Source organism: Mesoplodon mirus (genome assembly GCF_964341445.2).
Source record: "Mesoplodon mirus genome assembly, chromosome: 10".
Classification (NCBI taxonomy): Eukaryota; Metazoa; Chordata; class Mammalia; order Artiodactyla; family Ziphiidae; genus Mesoplodon; species Mesoplodon mirus.
In genome coordinates this window covers 99,198,101-99,221,149 of record NC_138986.1, presented here as the reverse complement: position 1 = coordinate 99,221,149, position 23,049 = coordinate 99,198,101, and the positions used below count along the sequence as shown (strand labels likewise).

Below are 23,049 nucleotides of genomic sequence, written 5' to 3'. Positions count from 1 at the left end.
GCCATGCCAGAAGCTGAGGGAGCAGGTGTGGTAGACGAGAGAGGGACATTTGCATGACGTAGCTATGTCGTGAGTTTGGTGTCTGTTGGCCGTAGGAGGCAGTGGTGTATCTGGTGTCATCTGTGGGCTTTTTTCTGCGTGTTGGGGGATACTGGAGCTGTGTCTGTATACACGGGTGTGGAGTACGGTGGTGAGGACTGTGGTATGTGAGGGATGCGGATGGATGCGTGTATGACGAGGAGTGTGAGTTTGGGAATATCGGTGGTGCATTCCTTGTGGAATGGGGCGGTGGTGCAGGAGGAGAGTACTGTGGATCACGTGCTTGGGGTTCATGTGTGCACTGAGAAGGGCTGTGCCTGGAGGGCGCATGTGTGTGTGAGCTGTGTGGACCTGAGCTGGATGGTGCTGCTCTCAGGCTGGAGGTCTATGATGCAGAACTCTGTCCTTCTCTGGAAGCAAAGGCAAAGAGAAACCCTACATTTTCCTCTGAAGATGCTTAATCTGGTCCCTCTTCCCTCCACCTCAAGTCCAGACCTTTCCGGCCCCTGCTCCTTGACTTCCCCAACATGGTAGTACCAGGATTCACACCCGCCCCCCACCCCTGACTCAGCTGGGATCCACGCCCTCGTAACAGCTCAGCCATCCTGCCCAGGCTCCTCCACAGAGCCCTCATCACCTCTGATGACCCTGGGTCTCCTCTCAGCCTCCCTGGGATCTGTGTGCCTCCTGCCTCACAGCCAAGCACCCCCTCACCTGAGGAGCCCCGCGCCCTTACCGGCGTACATGAGCTTGCACGGAGAAGAAGCACAGGAGAAGTGTTTAGGGGCAGAGGAGACCTCCCCTGCCCCTGGGCTGCAGCCTTGGGCCACCACAGTGGATCCAAGGTGAGGGGGATCCTCTTGTGACTTCGAGATTCCTGAGGGAGGAATGAAAGGCTCAGGGTGGGTTCATCAGTCCTCTTTCCACCGATATTTACTGAGTGTGTGACACGTGTCAGGTGCAGTGAATACACACAGTTGAGAGTGTGGTTCCCAGTGGATCCTCCAGGATTTAATTCCAATCAATACTTATTCTCTCACTGTCTAGTTGGTAATGTAGGCCTCGGTGGTGACTGTGAGTGTGTGGGAAGAGTGAGTGATGTGTATCAGTTAAGTCTGTGGTAAGTGTGGGGTTGGCATGGGGAGCACAGTGCAGATGTATCTATCTGTGTCTGTGGCCTTTGTGTGCATTTTTTCTGTTCACAAGTCAGGAATTCTGGGACATGTAACTTTTCCTCATTACATGGTGTGGCTTGTATTTATGGTGCGTGTTCATTCATTCATTCACCAAGATTCAGTAAGCAGCTACTCCTGTGTATCCGGCACTCTTGCATTGTTGTAGTCTTTGGTAACGCTGCACATTCTAGTAGGGGAAGACACACACTAAACAAAACTACAATAAATATATAATACATCAGCTGGTGGTAAGTATATAAGGGTTGCCAGACTTAGCGAACAAGAATACAAGGCACCCAGTTAAATTTCAGTTTCAGATAAAACCAGAATAATTTTTTAGTGTAAGTATTCCCATGCAGTATTTGGCCTGACTTAGTTTTAGTGTAAGTAGGGCCCATACAATATGTGGGACATACGGATACTGAAAAATTACTTGTTGTTTATCTGGAATTCAAATTGAACTGGATAGCCCATATTTTCTCTGGCAATCCTGACATGGGTTACTGAGACTGTGGTTTACTGTGGTTTGTACAAAGCGGGTCTGGCATTACTCAAGAATGTGTTACAAGTGTGGTGTGTATGACACGTGACTGGTTCTTACAGAGGTATTTAGAGATGGCTGAAGTTAGCTGTGTTTGTGCAAGAGTTGAGGAAATACATGTATATATAGTGTGTGTGTGTGTGTGTGTCCTATATATATAGTGTGTTTGTCTATATACATATCTCATCTCCAGCGTTTGGTGTTGGAGGAGATGATTGTGGTACAGATGGGTTGTATGAGAACGTAGTATAGGAGGGATGCGTGTATATACCTCCATGTGCTGTGTGTGGTTTACTAAGGAAGTTATATGTGGGGTGTGTGATATTTTGGCTGTATCAGAGTGTATATGGGTGTATGAGTTTCTGTCTCATAAAACACCCCTAACAAGAATTCTGTATTCACTCTTACGTACACCGAGTGTCACCCACGTCCAGGCAGCGTGACAAGAACTTTACCACGCAGACTTTATATCTGATAAGCACTCTAACCCCATTCATCCTGCTCATCTCTGCACTATGACACACACACACACACAGACACAGTCACACACACACACACACAGAAACATAGAGAAAAATATTCTGAATGGTTAGGGGCAGTCATTGCCTTCCCCCGCCTGTCCCAGCCACTGCCTGAAAATCTGCCTGCTGTCTAGACCTCCATTGCCAGGGCCCACCCTATAGTCTCCAGTGTCCTGGGCCTGGTAGGAGCTACTGGGCTCTAATCTGGGGCAGAGACCTCTAGCTGGAACTCTCGTGTGAGCACCCCCGCCCAGGGCAAGCTACTCGCCTACATTTAATGCACGCAGGCACCACGTGGCCCGTGGCTCTCAGAGCTCCCCGCAGGACCATGAGGACATTTCTCACCCCCGCCCACATGGTCTCAGTCTCTGGAAAACCCTTCCCTTCCCTTGATCTACTTTGGGCAATTCTTCCTGTTGAAGGAATAAAACCTCCTTGCTTTCAATATGACACCATCCCTAGACAAACAATCTTCTTTCGAACTGCATTCCTTTTGTCAAGATACTTTTCCACAGGGCCTTCAACTCATGGGGCTTCTCTTTCCACTTTGGTAAAAGAGGCCAAGCAACTCATGGGTCTCTCTCAGCATCCTTGCATCCTTCACATCCCCCACCTCATGACCCCAGGGAAAGATCCAAGAGCATAAGAGAGAAATCGGGGACTGAGAAAAGCTGCCCCTCTAGGTCTGTGCAAGCAGGATGCAGCCTGCTGTGAGTCCGACAAAGCTCCAGGCCCGGCAGCCCCAGGAGAGAGTGTCCAGACCAGCGGAGCTGACCTCCCATCTCCCAGGGGCATCTGGCCGTTCTGTGCCGTCTCACACCACAGGGACGATCCGGATGGCTACGGCAGCATTAGTGAGACGAGGTCTTTCGCTCCCTGCTTCACAGGTGACACGTTCTCAGTCCCCCCCATCCTAGAGAAGGTTTAGTTTGGCAGAAACCCATGTGCCCCAGCAAGTTGCCCCCCACATACCTCCTCCGTTCTCGGCAGTTTCCTGGGACTCTTCATTTTCCAGATGTTTCCTCTTTTGTCGCCGTTTCATGGTACCAACTAGAAGTCTCCCTTAGAAGATGCCTCAAGAGATGTCCAACTCCTCCTCTTCCCTACAGGTTGGCCCTTGTTGGCTCTTGGGCAATCCGTTGAAATGATTCAATACAAACAAAAATGGTCAAGTCTCCTAAAAGGCTGAAAAACTTGTACCGCTTAGTGAACCAGCAGTACTGCCTAGTGCTCACCAGGGCTGTTATGTTTGCAAGGTTGCCAGGCGCACAGTAGGATTCTGTGACCTCAATGATGACATCAGAACATTCTGTGGACCTAGGTTGAGCACAGTGTCTGCAATAGCACAGGCCCCGTTTTCAAGAACAATTCCTGTTTCCCAGCCGAAGCTTTCCCGTGAAAGGGAAAGGTTCATACCATATCTATTATAAGTTGTATCATACCATATCTATTATACAATGAACATTTTGATTGGAGATCTTTTAATGTCTTTTCTAGAGAGATTTAATATGAATATTTTAAATGGTCTCCAGTTTCCCTGTGGATTATTGACATTTTAAACTCTGCACTTCAATTTTCCCTCAATACGTGTAATTTTGTCACAGCTATTTCTGTACTTAAAGATGAGTAACTATATAATTGATTTCTTCATTTTTTCCCATCTCTTTCCAAGGTACTGAATTTGATTGTGTCTTATGAATGAGTGAAAAATGCTAGTCCTTGAGTCAGGACATTGGGCCCTTTACCAAGTAACTCAACCTGTCTGGGCTTCAGCTTCTGTCTGTGCGATCGAGAGGCTTGGCCTAGTTGACTTTTCAAATGCTGTGTTTCTTTGATTCACTCTCACGTACTGATCTGCTACTTAGGAAGAGGGCGTGTTCTCATAAAGTAAGAACAGTCGTTTTCTAATCCTTGGGTTGGGCGGAGTTTAAGTGGTCGTACTCAGTTTGTCAGTTTTATTTACTTTTACGTATGCTTAGTTCTAACTAATTTATATGGCTCTTGTGACAATTTTTAGATCTTATTTTTTTCTTACTTTCTTTTACAGTTTATAATTTGCTATCGCCAGTATAGAGGAGCGTGATTGACTTTTAAAATTTATTGATCTTGTATGTGTGTTCCTTGTTGAACCGTCTTATTAGTTCCTGCTAGTTTATCTGTTGGTTCTTTTGGGTTTCCTAGATAAATGAACATATTAAATGTAAATAATGTGTTCATTGGATAAAGTTTATTTTCTTGCATCTATATATATAGAAGCAATATGTTGAATTGATTTAAATATTTAAATACTTACATACCTGTTATCATAATCTAAGATTCTTTATCTTATTTTCTTTCAAACAATATTATGTTTTCAAGATTTATTCACATCAGTCCATATAGATCTAGGTCTTTTATTTTTGACTGTTTGGTATTATTTCATCACATTCATATAGCATCATTTATTTTCCATTCAAGCATTATTGAACAATTGGATTGTTTCCCTCCCCTCTCTAAAACAAGCAATGTTTCCTAGAATATCCCTGAAGATGTCTGACAGTCGAGAAGGGCCAGGCTGCCCAAAGGTTCCTACTTGCTTTTAGCCACCTTTCAACAGGCCATCTCCAGCCAGCAATTTGAAGCACTGATGAAATGAAAACTCCCCCAAGTGTGGAGATCTTAGGAGCTTCCTAGAAGGTGGGAGGTTCATGATAGGCATCCTTCTGGGATCCCAGGGGAGTCTGAGCTGGCCTGAAGCTCATCTTCCTCCTTCACCTCTCAAGAGAAATGTGGAGGAAAGAAGACTTCAAAAACTGTGAGCAGGCAGAGGGAGAGATATTGGGGGCCGAAGCTGCAACTGAGGTCTTGGAGTGGGCTGTGAGGACGCAGAGCCTGTAGAGAGCCAGGCTCTGCCTTCTGAGCACTTCTCCCCTAAGGCTGCTCATCATTCAGGTGATAGCAGGCATATACAGCCAACTCGGCCCACACTGTCACAGAAAGCCTTATCAGAATCTCTTCTTCTTCATACACTCTTGTGTCTGTTACTTGGTTATTGCCTTTGGTACTCCACTGATGTGAACCACAGTTGCCATGGGATGGAAGACACTAGTGACCCATCTTGCTCTGTGGCCTCAGTCCACAGCTTGAGGGTAAGGGAAGAGGCCAAATGAAGGTCAAGAAGGAAAGATGGAGTTTGAAGAGAAGACCTGAGTTAAGGGTGTCTTCTAAGTCTTGATGACTGAAATGTAGCTCCAGTACCTGAAGTCCTGCTTGTTCTCAAGGCTGACCACGGGGCTGGGTGCACTCAGTGAAGGAATCGTATACAATTAGTATTTCCTTGCTTGCTCACACTTGCCCTCCTCTGATACACCCTCTGCAAGACTGATCTTCCCCTGAAACAACTTTCCACCTGCCACTGTCATCTCATGAACATTTGTTTTCCCTCCCTAGTGCCCCCCTAGAATGCCATTGCAGCCAATTCATAATTTGATAATCATGCTGCTTACCATAGTCTCAGCAACTTCTGATAAATTTTATTCACTTTATTCCATAGTCTTCACCCATCAATAATCTTCCTTAACTTCCTAGCTGCAGGTTAACCCATTCGGAATCATTTCTTTTTCTTTCTCTTCTTTGGCAAATCCTTTCTATCTTTTAAGGTCTTTTTCTTGTCTCTCTACCATCCTGCCTTCCTGAACTTCTTTTTTTTTCCATTTAAGTAACCTTTCAATCTCCTTCCCCAACTTCCTCATAAACATTTAGAGTTTATTCCTCACAAGTTAGACAGCGGTTTATGAATGGGCAGGCATAATGGACTCAGAATGAGTTGGCACCACCGTGGTACCTGTCTTGCTGGGGAGCCACAGGTGAACGGCCCGCGTCAAAATAGCAGCTTTCAAACTTTTTTCCCCCCAGTGATTGATTCCTTTTACAAATATAATTTTCTCTAGAACTCCAAAGTATAAACTATATTATGAAAATACTGATTTGACAGGCAGGTAGCTGAAAATGGTAATGGACTGCTGTGTGCTCTCAGGACACTCGGCAGTTATTATTTACCCAGAAACCCATGGGAGGTATAGTAAGAAATCCCATTTCAAAATTGCATCACCAACAATGCCTAACTACTGCTTGTATATTTTTTTCATTTTTATATTTTGCGGTATGCAGGCCTCTCACTGCTGTGGCCTCTCCCTTTGCGGAGCACAGGCTCCGGACGCGCAGGCTCAGCGGCCATGGCTCACGGGCCTAGCCGCTCTGTGCCATGTGGGATCTTCCCAGACCGGGGCACAAATGCGCATCCCCTGCATCGGCAGGCGGACTCTCAACCACTGCGCCACCAGGGAAGCCTTTGTATTTCTTATCATAAGCATCAAAGTCAGGGAAGAAGCACACAAAACTTCTAATAAGTACTAAAAGATTTATAACTAAGTAATATTAAAACATTTTCTGTTAGAAATTAGTTATTGAGTAATTGACTATTATGTGATAAGACTGGGTTCCAGGTAGATGAGTCTGAATTTTACATGGTATAGAAATTGGAGGGGCATGTTATTGTAGAAGTGGGTTACTGATAGGGGAAAACGGAATTCTCTTATTATATAAATCTTAGAGAAGGGACAGTTTACCGTGATAAACTTAGATGATATGTACTTAGCCAATTGTACCAATAGGCCAGTCTGTGCGATGTTCAAGGAACATGGATGTTCCATTCTCTGAGGTCCTATCCAGTTGCATGAAACCCAGAATGGTGTCTCATCTAACCCTTTATGATCCTGAAAACTGTTTGTCACCCTGAAAATCCAGCATGATTCCCCAACATGATTGCAAAATCTGCCATTAATCAAGCAGCCCTTGTAACCTGGCTCTAGCAGTTTCTCACTATACCACTAGCACCATCTTGCCTCATTGCCCAAAGGTTGCATGATAAGACTAGGTACTGCACATGCCCCATATGGACTGGTTTAGCATGTAGGCTTTGACAAAGGCTTTCACAGACATGAGGACTTGATTACACATCTTTAGAAATGAGAGCAAACCAGGTACTGCTGTTTTAAAAAAATGACCAGGGCCAATCTACACACTTACTAATAAATAACATATTTAAAGTAAGGTCATTTATATACACACATTTGGTAGGAGTCTTACACTGAGATTTGCAGACAAGAATGAGTTAACCAGACATGCCTTGCAAGGGGGTTCACCAAAATGTGTTAAAACCTAATATATATCACTTGTGAGTCAGTGACTCCTAGAATATTCCCACAGTGTTAAAATATACACTAAAAATAAAAAATTTGGACTAAATTATTTGTATGTAACACCTGAAACAACTATGCAGAATTTTAGGGCTTCTAGAAACATAGCTTAAAAATAAATCCTAAAATGAGGTCCCTGGCTTGGAGAATTTGGATTATTGCCATTTTACCAATGGAGAAAAAGCAAACAAATCAAAAAATGACTTAGGCATGATTACATAGTAACTCAATGGCAGGCCTGAAGAGTGGAACTCAGGGTTTCTGTGCTGAAATCCAGGAATCCAATGAGCTAAACTTCCAGGAAGTAGAGTATAGCACTGAAGTTCCAGACGACAGCTATATCATTGAGTTTGGTGTAAAATAAAATTCATTTCGTTCAAGTGAGAACTGTTAGTTGCTCAAAAATAATATTGGGATATAACTTCCTATTACTTTGACTTTGCTCCTAATCCATGTCTGATGGCTTGGTAATGATAAAAAATCAAAGTGTAAAGTTATGTGCAGGAATACTCATTAGACTTGGAGGACAGAACCAGTAATGGGAAGGAATTGTAGGCTACTGTCTTAGGCTGTGAAGTCATTCATAATAAGCTTCTTATTAGCTTTTGGGCCACCATGTTGTACTGAATATCAAGCGTTAATCACCTCAGCTTGTAGACTGTAAAGTGTCTATAGGAAACAGAGTGTCATTTGATTTTCCCTAAAGTGATGCTGAAGCACATTGGCAATAGATTAACATTTTAAAGGACCATCCTTTAAAGAAATGCTTTTCCTCAAAGAGTGAAATTCAGAACAACCTATTCTAGCCTTAAAGTTCGGATGGCTCTTTGTTTGCATCCAACTTCATTCTGATGGGAAATTTTGGACAGTCCCCTTCCCTCATTGTGGAGAGTCAGGGGGAGCTCAGATAAGGTGCTTGCCTTGAAAATGCATGGTGAAGTTTGTGTAGTGAAGGAAGATGTAGGGGTGAGTATTCACTAAAGGCATTTAGTTTTCTCATTCAGAAGATAAGTTCAGATTTTCCCAAAAGGTAGGAAAAGATCTAGAAATGGAAGACAAAGCTGAGAGTAGAAGTAGGACAATGTGAGATCAGCTGGGCATGGAGCATGGAAGGATCTCTTTTTCTCTTTGTTGATTTTCAACTGGTTTATTGGCTTTATTGGTGTATTAGTTTTGGAGAGAAGGTGTGAACGTAGGCTTTGTATATGTACAATCTTCTCGTTTCCTTTTACTGAGAATCTCTGGTAGAGGGTGGGATTAGGATCAGTGATAGTGGGTATGAGTCAGCAGAGGAACAGATCTCAAGAAATAGTTCAATTGAAGCATTTCAATAATGAACTAATAATTTCATAAGAAGATAGGGCATGTTTCAGCCCACAAAGGGAATATTTTATTGAAAAATACACTCTCTCCATAGTATGTGCTTGTACCCACTGGGGTAATTCTGGGAGTTAGATAATGCTTTGAAGTTAGTTGGGTGGTTTGAAGGTTTCTACCACTCTGTTCCTGAAAAGGTGTTTTTCATCTTTCTTTTGGATAATAATGCTTACAGGCTTTGTAGAGTAGATACAATGATGCAGAATAAACTCAATAGATAGAACAAATAGGTAGCTAAAATACCTCTCAATGGAAGGGGACCAAATGCATTGTGAATAACCAAGTGTTCATTTTATTCCAAGGAGGGGGTTGGGTAAATGACCCTGGTGCTGTGCCAGATGTTGTTTCAAAACTGGAGCTAGTGGCGATGGAGTCTTGCTGTGTCACTTCAGAAAGGACGTGTTGACTACCATTGTCAGTCTATCTAGTGACAGTCTTTGTCGTCATTCGCCACAGCCGAGAAGGCAGGCGTCTCACACAAAGTTGTTTAGTTGACAGATGTTTCTTGCGTGGAAGCTCCGAGTTAGCTACCTTTGTAGAGTTTCCTATCCAGCTCAAGCTGGGACTACAGGAACCATTCAGCAAATGAACACTGACTCTACCAGCTGTTCCATCTACAGCACACGGAGGCTTTTCAGCTTGTCTGAAGCCTGGTACAATTTGTCTGCACAGGTGCTGCAGGTGGAAAGGTATATTAGACTCTCATTAACGCTGGCATTTCACTAGAGGCATTCAAGCCTCCCAGAGCTGGAAAGGGTTGCACTCTTAAATGTTAGGATTCAAAGGACATTCAGATCTTAAGGAGAGAAGCAGGGACATGTAGGCAATGGCCCTCTTTGTTTATAATGTCTCCTTGGTTTCTGAACTCATTCAGTGTTTTGTCCTCCCCTGCCGCTCTGGATGCTGCCGTGCCAGAATCATTAACTGATTAACCCCCCTTTTCATTTTCATGTGAAATGATTCTAACGTTTAAGTAATGAACCCTGGTCTCACTGGTGTGCTGCTGACCTTGGGCTTGTTTGGAATTTGCTAGCTGGCTGCAGTTTACTCTTCAAGCCTTGCCTAAAGTTATCATTCTGTGATGAGATATGAAGAAAATCGGTTAGAAATGGTCCAAAAGACTGAACCAATACAGGAATGGATGATTTTTTTTCACCCAAACAGAGATGGAAGAGAGGGAAGTAGGATAACTGCATCTTGGTGGGACATGGCATGTCTGAAGTGAGTGGGAAAGGGAGACGAATATGGAAATTCTTTAGCCCTTGCAGTAGAGACTGGGGGTAGAGGGATAGCTTTAAGTTCCCTTTAGTTTATTTAAGAAATGATTTTATCCTCACATCTGAATGGTCTGAGTACAAATCCAAGTTAATTACAGTGGAACCCGTTGGACTCCTGATGTTATGGTGGGAGTCCTCTACCTGCTTTATGAGTTGGCTGCATAAGATGGGTCTTCGATTCTATTCTGTGTTTCTGTTAGAAAGGATGTTAGGATAGTGACGTATCTTAGGGGTATCAGTGCATTGTGCTGTGATACTCCTTCTTTTCTTTCCTTCTCTCCCCACCTTCTTCCTTCTCCTCAGCACATATAGAAGCCAGAAATGTCCTAACCTCTTTTTACCTTCAATTTTTAAAACATTGACCCTGTCCCTGGCTCTGTGCCAGGTAATGTTGATTCATTACCCCATTTAATATCCTCAGCAAGCAGCAGAAGTAAGCATTATCAGCACCATGTTACAGACAGAAAATTGAGGCTCAGAGAGGTAACGACACTAATGTCAGGTCATGTAACTAATAAGTGATAAGGCTGAGATTCAGATCCATATCTCACTACAAAAGCCACCTTTCCCCCACATGACTGATGTGCATTGACTTTCAATCCGTGTTTTCTTTAAAAAACTTTGGAGAGAGACCAAGTCCTTGACTTGGGTTAGAAAGGAGTTTCATAGACCTGAATCTCAAAATGCTTAAATTACTGAAATAACAAACAGTATGAAGTCCAGACCTTCTCCACATTTGGAATCGTTGTTCTTCCCATAGTCTTGTGTCTGTTTCATCAAATATGAGTTGATTATGTTTCAATAAGAAAGGCCACTGAAACATAAAGCTGGGTGATTTAAAGTCATCTTTCGAGGCTTGACAGTCAGTGAATGTTTTATTCTCCTCTGTTGCTATGTCACAAGGACAAACGTAGATCTGATTATAAAATGCAATTGTGTTCCTCTCCGTATTCTACACAGAAAGTGTTATTAAGCCGTGGTGACCTTTACTCACAAGAAACGTGGTTGGCGAGTCACAGAAAGTGTGAGCAATTGCTCCCCCATGAAGCCCTGCTCCTGTGAATGGAGAGACGTCTTTTGGTAAAATGTAGCCATCTGGGAGGATTTAGGAAGGTTGAATACTGAGAAGTAAAGTGATGTGGGTCTTACGGATGGTTGTTGTGAAGTAGATCATTTGTCTAAATCCCAAACCCTAAAATGGCTATCTCTATGAAATGGAACATAGCTTTTATGATATGAATATTCAGTGACCTGACATCAATAAAAAGAGGAATAAAAAGAAGAAAAGCACATAGGTCAATTACATTTTTCCCACCTGGAGAGGTCTTTGCCGCTGAAGCTTGGCATGTCTCTGGACGCAGAGCATCCTTCTGGTGTGTGCTTCAGGCATTGTGCGCAGGTGTCTGGTTCCCATTGTGCTGCCAGTGGGCTGGGGGGCCACTTGCTGATGGAGCTCATTGGCAGCTCTTTGTGTATCTTCCTGCTCCCACGAAGCATCATGTCTTTATCTTCTTCCCTCACTGCCTACCTCAGGCACAGCAGGGGGATTGGATCCTCTAGCACCACCATGAACTTGAGAGCTTTGCCTCTGCTCTTAAATCTTGCCAAAAGCTTAATTGACACGTTTTCTTGAAAATTCTTTTTTACGTTATAACTAAATCTTTTGGAGCTTTTTCCAGGTTCCTTTGTTGGAGCTTTCTCTTACTTGCTGTGAATTTGCTCTTAGTTCTCAATTCGTGGAAGTATCAAATTTGGTCTGTCTTTTATTCATGGTTAATTTTACGTTATTCATTATCCGTTGATATTGTAACTCCTTTAAGCATATTTAATGGTGGTACACGTCATGCCAAACACGTCTGAGTTTCTCAGATCCATCTGAAGCAGAGAGGATGAAAAAAAAATCAGCATCTTCACTTTTCCAGAGGAAGGCGGGCCAGACCTTCTAATATTGTAAAATGTGTGAAATCATTGCTGTCTCCAACCACAAGATTGTTTCAGCATCCATGAGGCAATTTTATGTGTTTTTGGAATGAGATCCTTTAGTTTCTCTCTGTATTACATTTAGTGTCTGATAAACAGTCCCTACTGTCTACACTTTTGTCCTGTTAGTAGTCTAAAGACTTCATTCTCACAAACTGTACCAGTTGACTTTTATCTCCCCTGTTATAATAAGTAGTTTGATGTCTGTTATAAGTAGCCTTGCCAGTAATGTTCGAGAATCATCAGGTTCACTAAAATCCCTTTGGGCTGAAATGTTTTCAGTATTCCTGCTCACCTCATTGTGTTCAACCAGCCCTTCTAAGCTTTCTTTAATGTTTCCATTGATTTCCTTCCTAAGTCACAGTCCCTATGACCAGTCCTGCCATTGCAGGTGCACTCAGAGTTCACCCTGGTGGATCACAGGTTCTCATGTCTATCAAATGAAGTGGGATGATATTGTAAAGAAGAAATACGTTAAGTCCGTATGGCTGGCATCTCATGAAACTCACTTGGCATGTGGGCTAACATGCTTTCATGATTTTATAGTCTTTGTTTTTAAAAAATGTTTGAAAACATTGTGGTAAAATATACATAACATGTAATTTACCATTTTAACCATTTTATAAAAAGGTATACACTTCAGTGGCATTCACACTGTTGTGCAACCATCACTACTATCCACTTCGAGGACTTTTTTCATCTCGTAAGATGGGAACCCGGTACTCATTAAACAATAACTCCTCTTTCCTCCCTTCCCCCAGCCCCTGGCAACTAGCATTCTACTTTCTGTCTCTATGAATTTGACTATTCTAGGTATCGTGTATAGGTGAGGTAATATACAGTATTTGTCCTTTTGTGACTGGCTTATTTCACTTCACATACTATCTTCAAGGTTCATCCATGTTGTAGCATGTGTCAGAATTTCTTTCCTTTTTAAGGTTGCATAATACTTCACTCTAGGTGTATACCACATTTTCTTTATCCATGCATGCGTTGGTGCACAATTGGGTTGTTTCCTCCTTTTGGCTATTGTGAATACTACTGCTATGAATGTGGGTGGGCAAATATCTTTTCACATCCTTGCTTTCAATTCTTTTGGGTATATATCCAAAAGTGGAATTGTTGGATCAGATAGTAATCCTATTTTTAATTTTTTGAGGAACTGCCATACTACTTTCCACAGTGTTGCACTGTTTTATATTCCCACCAGCAGCGCACAAGAGTTCCGATTTCTCCGCATCTTCACCAATAGTTATTTTCCGGTTTTTTGATAATAACCATTCTGACGAATGGGAAGTGGTGTCTCACTGTGGTTTTGATTTGTATTTCCCTAATATTAGAGATGTAAAGCCATCTCTTCATGCGCTTATTAGATATTTGTATATTTTCTTGGAAGAAATTCCTATTCAAGTCCTTTGCCCATTTTTAAATTGAGTTGTTTGTTTGTTTTGTTGTTGAGTTGTAGGAGTTCTGTTTATATTCTTGATATTAACCCTTTGTCAGACATATAATTTGCAAATATTTTGTTTCATTCCAAGAGCTGCCTTTTCACTTTGTTGATAGTACAAAAGTTGGATGCATAAAAGTTTTAAATTTTGATATAGTCCAATTTACCTATTTTTTTTCTTTGGCTGCTTCTGCAGCCTTTGTCTTTTTAGATTCAATCTTTTATAGTGTTTTTATCTTGAAAGAATAATCTTGGTTATTTTATTCTTTCCTCAAGATTCATATTATAGACCTTTACTTAACCTCACTGCTAAGCATGCTTTTCACTCTCACAGACACTAAAATCTAGCCTGGAGTGTTGCTCCACGTGGAAGGTGAGTGGGCAGGCTGCAAGGGACCTTACATCCCCATGCTTTTACTTAGGCTTTCTCTAGGTTGAAGTTGTGTTATAAACAATAACGTATGATTTGGTTTGTTGGATAGCCTCAGAATTCCACTTTCTTTTCCATCCATGTATTCACTGTTCATTGGTGCTTGTATTTTCTATTTGTGCAGTTACTTTTCTATTAGTGTTATCTGAAAAATTAATGAGTATTCTAGATACCCTCATCTAGGTCAGGGTTTTTTTAACTTCTTTCTTTAAAGCACTTGAACCCCTTTTCTAACAAAAGCTTAAGTAGAAGCTCAGTACAGTGGCTAAGAGCAGTGGTTACTCAGGAGCAGGGAATGAAGATGTTCAGCTCACTGCTTTCCCTCCTCCAGCCCTTGAACCTTTCCCTTTGAACCTGGATGGAGGCTCTGTGGAGCCGAGTTTGCTCAGGACAGAAAAGCCTGTTGATAAGGCAGGAGATGAATTACAGTCATTCACTTCCCACTTCTCCAGTCCTACTTACATCAAAGCAATTCAACTTTTGTATGGTAAATGTATTTAGGAATCCATGTACTATTCAGCTTAAACTACAGGGTTCTCTCAAACTGGAAATCAAATAAACAAACATCCCCCCACCCCCTCAAAACAACCAGGTTTCTCTGCCTGAAATTGTTGTTCAGAAACCTCCAATCGACTTTACTGACCAAAACGATAACCCACACATGCCAAGGACTTGTAACCATGATACATGATACACTTCTTGGGACACCCCATTGTGCATAGTGACCCATTTTATTGATGAGTATTTCACATAGGAAGATTCAAAAGCCAGAGGAGAGTCCCCTGGTAAGGAGGCCACCTACTGAGACACAGGAAACTTAATTTTGATCCACAGACATTTTAAACTAGAAAGGAACTTGGAGATCGGTAGCCCAAGAGGCAGCAAGAGTGGTGTGTTTGGTTTGCACAGAATTTAAAAAATTAGTTGCCAGCATTAAAAAAAAAAACCAGCAGTGTTTATATAAACATTACAAATAAAGATAAAAATCTTGATTTTAGCCTGTCTTGGAAAAATCATAACATGTGACACTAGGCCCATGGTCCTGTATGGCACTGATGAATTACAGGAGGCCTTTAAAAACTCCCAGTGTCGGGCTTCCTTGGTGGCGCAGTGGTTGAGACTCCGCCTGCCGATGCAGGGGACACAGGTTCGTGCCCCGGTCTGGGAAGATCACACATGCCATGGAGCGGCTGGGCCCGTGAGCCATGGCCGCTGAGCCTGCGCCTCTGGAGCCTGTGCTCCGCAACGGGAGAGGCCACAACAGCGAGAGGCCCGCGTACCGCAAAAAAAAATTTAATAAAATAAAATAAAATCCCAGTGTCCAGTCTGCATCCCAGACAAATTAAATGATATTCTCTGTGGTTAGCACTCAGACGTCAGTATATATTTAAAAAATTGTACTAAAAACACATGACAGTGATTATCATCTAAGTCATTTTAAGCGTACAGTTTAGTGTTTTAAGTGTATTCACATTGTTGTGCAACAGACTTCTAGAACTTTTTCATCTTGCAGAACTGAAGCTCGATACCCATTAAACACTAATTCCCCCACCCTCCTTCTTCCAGCCCTTCCTTGGCAACCACTTTTCTACTTTCTGTTTCTATGATTTTGAGTACTCTACATACTTCATATGAGAGGAATCATACAGTATTTGTCCTTTTGTGACTGGCTTATTTTGCTTAGCATCATGTCCTGAGGATTCATCCATGTTGTAGCATTTGACAGGATTCCCTTCTTTTATTTTAAGGCTGTATAATATTTCATTGTTTGTATGTCCATTCATCTGTGAAGGAATATTTTGTTTGCTTCCACTTCCTGACTATTGTGAATAATGTTGCAGAGTGTGCAGATTTATTTCTGAGATCCTGCTTTGAATTATTTTGCATATAAACCCAGAAGTGGGATTGCTGGATCATATGGTAATTTTATTTTTAATTTTTTGAGGAACTTCTGTACTATTTTCTATAGTGGCTGCACCATTTCTCATTCCCAGCAAGAGGGCACAGGGTTCTAACCTCTCCGTGTCCTCTCCAACACTTGTTATTTCTGTTCTTTTGACAGTGGCCATCCCAATGGGTGTGAGATAATGTCTCATTGTGGCCTTGATTTGCATTTCTCTTAAGTTTAGTGATGTTGAGCATCTTTTCATATGCTTGTTGGCCATTTGTATATCTTCACTGGAGACTTGTCTATTCAAGTTCTTTGCACTTAAAAAATCAGTTATTTGTGGGTTTTTTTGTTGAGTTGTGGAAGTTCCTCAGATATTTTGGATATTAATCCCACATTAGATATAAGATTTTCAAATATTTTTTCCCATTCCAATAGGTTGCCTTGTCATTCTGTTGATTGTTTCCTTACCTGCATGGAAGTTTTAAAATTTGATGTAGTCCTATTTGTCTACTTTTGCATTGTTGTATGTGCTTTTAGTATCGTATCCCAGAAATTATTGCCAAATGTAATGTCCTAAAATTTTTACCCTATGCTTGCTTCTAGGAGTTTTATAGTTTTGGTCCTGTACTTCTTTCTTTCTTTCTTTCTTTTTTTTTTTTTTTTTTTTTTGCGGTACGCGGGCCTCTCATTGTTGTGGCCTGTCCTGTTGTGGAGCACAGGCTCCACATGCGCAGGCTCAGCAGCCATGGCTCATGGGCCTAGCCGCTCCGTGGCATGTGGGATCGTCCTGGACCAGGGGAACGAACCCATGTCCCCTGCATCAGCAGGTGGACTCTCAACCACTGCGCCACAGGGAACCCCTGTACTTCGTTCTTTAATTTATTCTTTTGCAAGTAGATATCCAGTTTTCCAATATCATTTGTTTAAGAGATTGTGTTTTCCCCATTGTGTATTTTTGGCACCTTTGTCAAAAATCGTTTGGCCATATAAGCAAGGGTTAATTTCTAGGCTCTCTACTCTGTTAAACTGGTCTAAATGTTTTTCTACAAGTACCATAGCACTTTGATTGCTGTTGCTTTGTACTGTGTTTTGAAATCAGGAAGTGTGAGGCTTCTAACTTTGTTCTTTTACAAGATTGTTATGGCTACTTGAGGCTCCATAAGAATCATAAGATATTTTTCTGCTACTGGGATTTTGATCGGAATTGCATTCAATTTGTAGATTTCTTTGGGTAGCCTGGCCATTTTAACGATATTCCAATCCTTGAGCATGGGATGTCTTTCCATTTATATACAAATACAATCTTCCTTGATATCTTTAAGCAGTGTGTTGTAGTTTTCAATGTACAAGTTCTTCCCCTTCTTGGCTAATTTTATACCTAAGCATTTTCTCCTTCTTGATGCTGCTGTAAGTGAGATTATTTTCTTAATTCTCTTTCAGATTGATCATTGTTAATGTATAAAAATGCAACTGCATTGTGTTTGTTAATTTTGTATTCTGCAACTTTGCTAAAATTATTTCTTGGGTTCAGCAGGTTTGTTTGTGTGGGTGTGTGTGTGTGTAATCTTTAGGAATTTTTGTGCCTAATATGTCATCTGTAAACAGAGGTCATTTTACTTCTTCCTTTCAAATTTGGATGCCTTTTATTTTTTTGTGTGTCTGATTTCTCTGGCTAGGACATTTAGTACTATGTTGAATAGTAGTGATGACAGTGGGTATCTTTTCCGTCTTCCTGGTCTTAGAGGAAAAGCTTTAAGTCTTTCACTGCTGAGTATGACGTTAGCTGTTGGTTTTTCATATATGGCTTTTATTATGTTGAAGTACTTTCCTTTTATTAATAGTTCACTGTGTTTTTATCAGGAAAGGGTATTAAACTTTTGTCAAATGTTTTTTCTACATCAGTTGATATAATCACGTGGTTTTGTCTTTCCTTCTGTTAATTTGCTGTATTACAATGATTGATTTTCATATGTTTCATCATCACTGCATTTCATTTGGGCATGGTATATAGTACTTTTTTTTTTTTTTTTTTGTGGTATGTGGGCCTCTCACTGTTGTGGCCTCTCCCATTGCGGAGCACAGGCTCCGGACGCACAGGCCCAGCGGCCATGGCTCACGGGCCCAGCCGCTCCGCAGCACGTGGGATCCTCCCAGACCGGGGCACGAACCCGCCTCCCCTGCATCGGCAGGCGGACGCTCAACCACCGCGCCACCAGGGAAGCCCGTATAGTACTTTTAATGTGCTGTTAAATTCAGTTCTCAAACTTTTTGGGGTTGTGAATCCCATTGAGAATCTATGAAAGACATAGACTCTCTCTCGGGTAAATGAATTTCAGCACATAGAGTATTTTAGAAATAACTTGGAAGGCTTCGTAGAGTGCCCAGAAGTTCTTCTTGGGGTCCTCTAAGGACAACTAACCTTTGTTGTCTGATTACCATGCTAAGAACTATGTGATGCATGTTACCTGAGTCATCTCAATTAATTCCAGCAATGACCTGATGAGACAGGTTCTATGTTATACTCATTCTATAAGATGAGGAAATGGAGGAAGTAAGCAGAGGAGCTGAGATGAAAACCTAGACAGTCTGGTGCCAGAGCTGGAGACCCATGGAGTTCAGTTTGAGACCCCTTGGTTTGGAGAATTTGATTTGATTCTAGGCTGAATTCTAATCTGAAGGAGCATCAAGAGTATTGGACAATTATGGGGGTTCTGAGTCACCAAGGGACTCAACGGTGTGATCCATAGATCAGCAGCTTTTGACATCACCTGAGTGCTTGTTACAAATGCAAGCACTCAGTTAACACCCCAGAACTCTAGAATTTTAACAAGATCCTTCAGGAGATTTGTGTGCACATTAAAGTTTGAGAAGCATTGGCTTAGGCCCTGCAGCATTAACAATTTTGACACCCTCTGAGACCATTTCGAACTTAAAATTAAATTTTTGGTAGCTTTGGGTGATGTTGCTTATTGGTTCCTGGTGAACTGACTGATAGTGATGGTTGTGGGGAAGGTGATATCGGGAGAGGTGGAGTCAGCCCTAAATGAGCGTGTGTGACAGCAACATACTTGCACCCAGTATGTCCCCCTTCTCCGAGGTCACTGTAAGATCTCTTTCGAATATTCTTTTAAAATGATAGCATTCTAGAATCGAGAAACAAATGGATGAAAGTGCCATTCTCACTTGTTAGCTGCATGCCTTCCAGCAGCACAGGCTGATTCTGCGTAGTACTAGGCTATGGAGAGCCATCAAAGCTTCAAAAGGAAAAGCTTTCATCTCTCGTGAATATTTCCTGCCAGGCACCATTGCTGTGGTGGGTCTTTAAGGACCAGTGGGGGTGTGTCACTCCTGGGGAGCAGGTGTCCTCTGAGCTGATTGCCTGCGGCCCCCTCCTGATACCCTTACTCTATGACCCGATTTCTGACCTCCAATGTTGGCTATTGTCTTAGAGCCCTGCTCAGCTTTGGCGTCAGTGCCTCCCTTGGAATCAATTGCCTCTTGGATTGTTAGCATCTTCAGTTGGATTCTGCAAGTAATCCCTTTCTTGTTTTTGAACTATAATAAGTTGAACTTCCTATGGCTAAGTGATGGCATATCCCTAAGCCAGAGCTTTTACCAAGCAGTAGTTCTTACACTCAGATCTCTCCTCATGTGGGACCTTCTTTGTCATCGAGAGCAGTCATTATGATTAATTCAGAGGATCACAGGAAAGGACTTTTTTTTAACCCTTTCAGGTACATTCTGGAATGTAGGAACATCCTGTAGAATAGTGAGGTTAAATGAGTACAGTGTCCTCACAGACAGGCTTTTTTGATGAGACCTCGAGTCCAGCAAAGAGTTTGTAGTTAATTTAACAGGTTCTGGGATAGAGATTGGACCTTTGTGATGATGAGTGAAGAGATTATCATTTGGGTACTAGGAGAGCTGTGTGTGCTTTTCTTTCTCTGAGCGTGGAGCGTGAAATCTATTTAGAGGTGCAACCATGAGCCCCAAATGAGAAGTCTCTTAGAACAAGAAACAAAAAAGGCACCGCTAATCATTGTGATTCCTGTACCGAGAGTGCTCTGTGAAAGTGGTGCTAAGAATTCCCCTTTACAAGCATCATATGTCAGTAGATTTTAAAGTTCAGTACAACTTCCTCAACTGATACAGCTGGAGGACACACTGTTTCAGAATGTTTAAGATGGGGTTCTATATTTGAGGTAACTAGACGGGGAACACAGAGAGAAAATTGAAATTATAGACATCGATATGATTACCACTGAAGTATATTGATATTTGGCATGGAAATATTATCCCCTAAAGTGCAAGGAAATGCACATCCTGGACATGAGACAAACACAGATACCATTGAATATGTGGGTCCTGAGAATTTTGCTTTTCCTTTAATTACTCATTTGAAACAAGTGATGACTGAAAGAGTAGGCAATATGTAGTCAGCTCTTCAGCTGGGGGAATATTTCAGTGTGAGATGTGGATCCATTAAGGTCTTTTGATGTGTAGATTAATTTTTTTATTAATTAACCATTGTGCAGAAGTCAGAGCAAATGGCTGTTTTCCACAGGAATAGAGGAACCAGTGCAAACCTTGGAAATGTCAATGTGCCAACCACCTTGAAAAGGTTGTTCAATGGAAGGTCTTTTTTAAAAGAAATTTCGGTATAGTTGATGTACAATATTATATAAGTTATGATGTAGTGTTTCACGATTTTTAAAGGTTATCCTCATTGACACTTATCATAAAATATTGGCTATATCAATGGGAGATCCTAAATTGCAAGTTTACTTACAGTGCCTGGGAATGTTTCTTCATTGGGAAACACCTAATATAATTAAACTAAACTAAATTAATTCATACTCGGCTTAGTTCCAAAGAAGAGTCAAGCTGTTACAGATGTTGCTTTCCTAAAACATAGGATAATTCAAGGTTGCCTAAGGAGACAAAGTGCATCAGTTGTGGAATCATCTATGTGTCATCTGCTGATGTTTCACTAGTGATCATTGAATCATTCAGAATTCTATAAACAATATTCTTCCACCAGGGTAAAGAAGTCCGCACTGCAGTTCACTGTTTCTTGGCAGTTGTGAAAAATGCAATCGGAGAAGTTGTCAGGGACCTTAATTAAAGCTCCCTGAGTGAATCTTTTGCATATGCAAATTATCCTCACTGGAGAAGCCTCTGTTTACATACTGAAGGGTCTGACAAATACTGATTGCAACTGTCCGTGTATTTTGGGGTGTTTGTCTCAAGTACCACAAACACGTTTATTCTGGTGATATTCTGAAGGGAATGGTATGAAAATAAACTCTCTAATGTTTCACAAGCTGATGTGTCAGCAGCCTTGAAATTGAGAAAAATGAGCTTTGAAAGGAAGAAATGGGTGTAGTTGGAGCAGGTGATTGGGGACCAGGAACAAGGGAAAGATAAAACATCAGTGAGTCACAGTGGTGGAAGGGCACTGACATTTTAATGGAAGAGAGTCCAAGAAAAAAGGAAATTAGAGAAACAAAGATAAATGAACAGAGAAGAAGTATTTGTCAATTTTTTCATCAGGATTTAAACTTTTTAAAAAGTATTTTTCTTTCCTTTTTGCGTTAATGTTTATAAGCACTTGTTGATGCAACTGGCACTGTGCTAGATGCTTTATTTTAAATTTTATTATTACAGCCCTGTGAGGAGGCTAATAGTGTTTAAATGTGTTTAATAATGATTAAATGTGTGAGCCCTAGAGTTTGATCGTCTGGGGTTGGAATACCTGAGGTGTCACCTATTGGCTCTATGATCTTGGGCATAGTAAGCTTTTTGTACCCCAGTTTCTTCATCTGCAGAATAGTGGCAATAATAATAATATATAATAATAATTATTATTAATAATAGAATACCAACATTATCATAGTATTATGATATACTATATAACTATATATTATTATTAACCTAATCTCTTAATATTATTATATTAGTAATACTATTAGTATTATGAATATTATTATTACTATATCTCGCTTTCCGGGCGGCTGGGACGCAGGTGGGCCTGGCGGGTCCGCGCGGCCTCGGGGCCGGAACCCGGGGTCCCCGCCCACCCCAGCGACCGCCGCGCGCCCGCCGCGCGCCGAGCCCCACGCCCCGCGCTTCCGTCCTGGGTCGCGGTGGCCGGAGGCGCATCCGGGTCCGCGGGACAGGCAGGCGCCGAGGTCGCTTGTGTTGGGGGTAGTGGTGCGGCGAGGATCCGGCGCCTCCGCGGAGCATGGCGGGTCGGGGGCTGGGGGCGCCGCGCCTTGCTCTGCCCTCCGCACTTTCCCGGCTCTGAAGCCTCGAGAATACGGCCAGGCAGCGGTAGTTGAACGGGGAGTTTGCCTGCCGGGAACTAGGGGCCTGCTGGGGTCTCAGTTCTTGGCTGGCCCCGAACACGAGGTTGCCAAGCGTGTGACGGCAGCAGGTAGGAGTGAGCCGCTGGTGCAGTGATGAGCAGGGAAGGAAGGACACTGGCTGTTGGCCTGTGAACCTAGACAAGAATGACCAGCCAACACAATCCAGACCAAGGTCCGTGGGCCCAGCTCGGTCCTGTGCGGCTGGTCAGTGGAATAGACCTGCAGGTGTGGCTCTTGTCACTCTAGGGCTGGCTTCAGGACAGATGAGGCCAGGGAACCGTCCTGGATTCTCCAGGAGGGTGCTCCGGAGTGGAGCCGGGGGTGTGTGTGTTTGCCCGGCTCAGCACGGTGGCCACGCACGTCCAGTCTGCCGGCAAGGGCAGTGGGGAGCCGGGGGAAGTCATGGCCTTGGGAGTCTCCTCCTGCTGTAAAAGAACCCGCAGGCTTCTAAAATAACTTTTGTGTGGAACGTTGGTGGGTTGAAAAGCAGTTCTGTGTGCTTTTCCCCCTTGGTGTGGATCAGCAGTGCTGAGGCAGCAGGCGTGACACAGAAGTGTGAGCGGAGAGCGTCTGGAATCCCCGAGCTCCAGGGAAACTAGAGGCGACAGCCAGCCTAGTGAAGAGGACAGGAGCTGGGGGCGGGGGCGCTGGCAGCAGCCCAGCAGGCGCCCCTCGTCTCAGGGCCCTAGTCCTGGATCCAGCCGGGTGGTCAGGGGAGCTGCAAGGTCTTCTGGGTGAGCAGAGCCCACAGTCCTGAGCTGTTCTT

General features: G+C 42.6%; 1 protein-coding gene across 1 annotated transcript in view; it reads right to left on the bottom strand.

The window, feature by feature from the left end:
• LOC309811209 (uncharacterized protein) overlaps nucleotides 1–22,687 on the bottom strand; it is a gene marked incomplete at both ends in the record, with an annotated part of 481,819 nt that extends 459,132 nt beyond the window's left edge. The window contains 2 exons of the mRNA XM_082633797.1: nucleotides 21,996–22,365; nucleotides 22,619–22,687. Coding sequence (XP_082489923.1) covers nucleotides 21,996–22,365; nucleotides 22,619–22,687 — 439 coding nt within the window. The remainder of the gene's footprint in view (nucleotides 1–21,995; nucleotides 22,366–22,618) is intronic.
• Nucleotides 22,688–23,049: the final 362 nt, after the last annotated feature.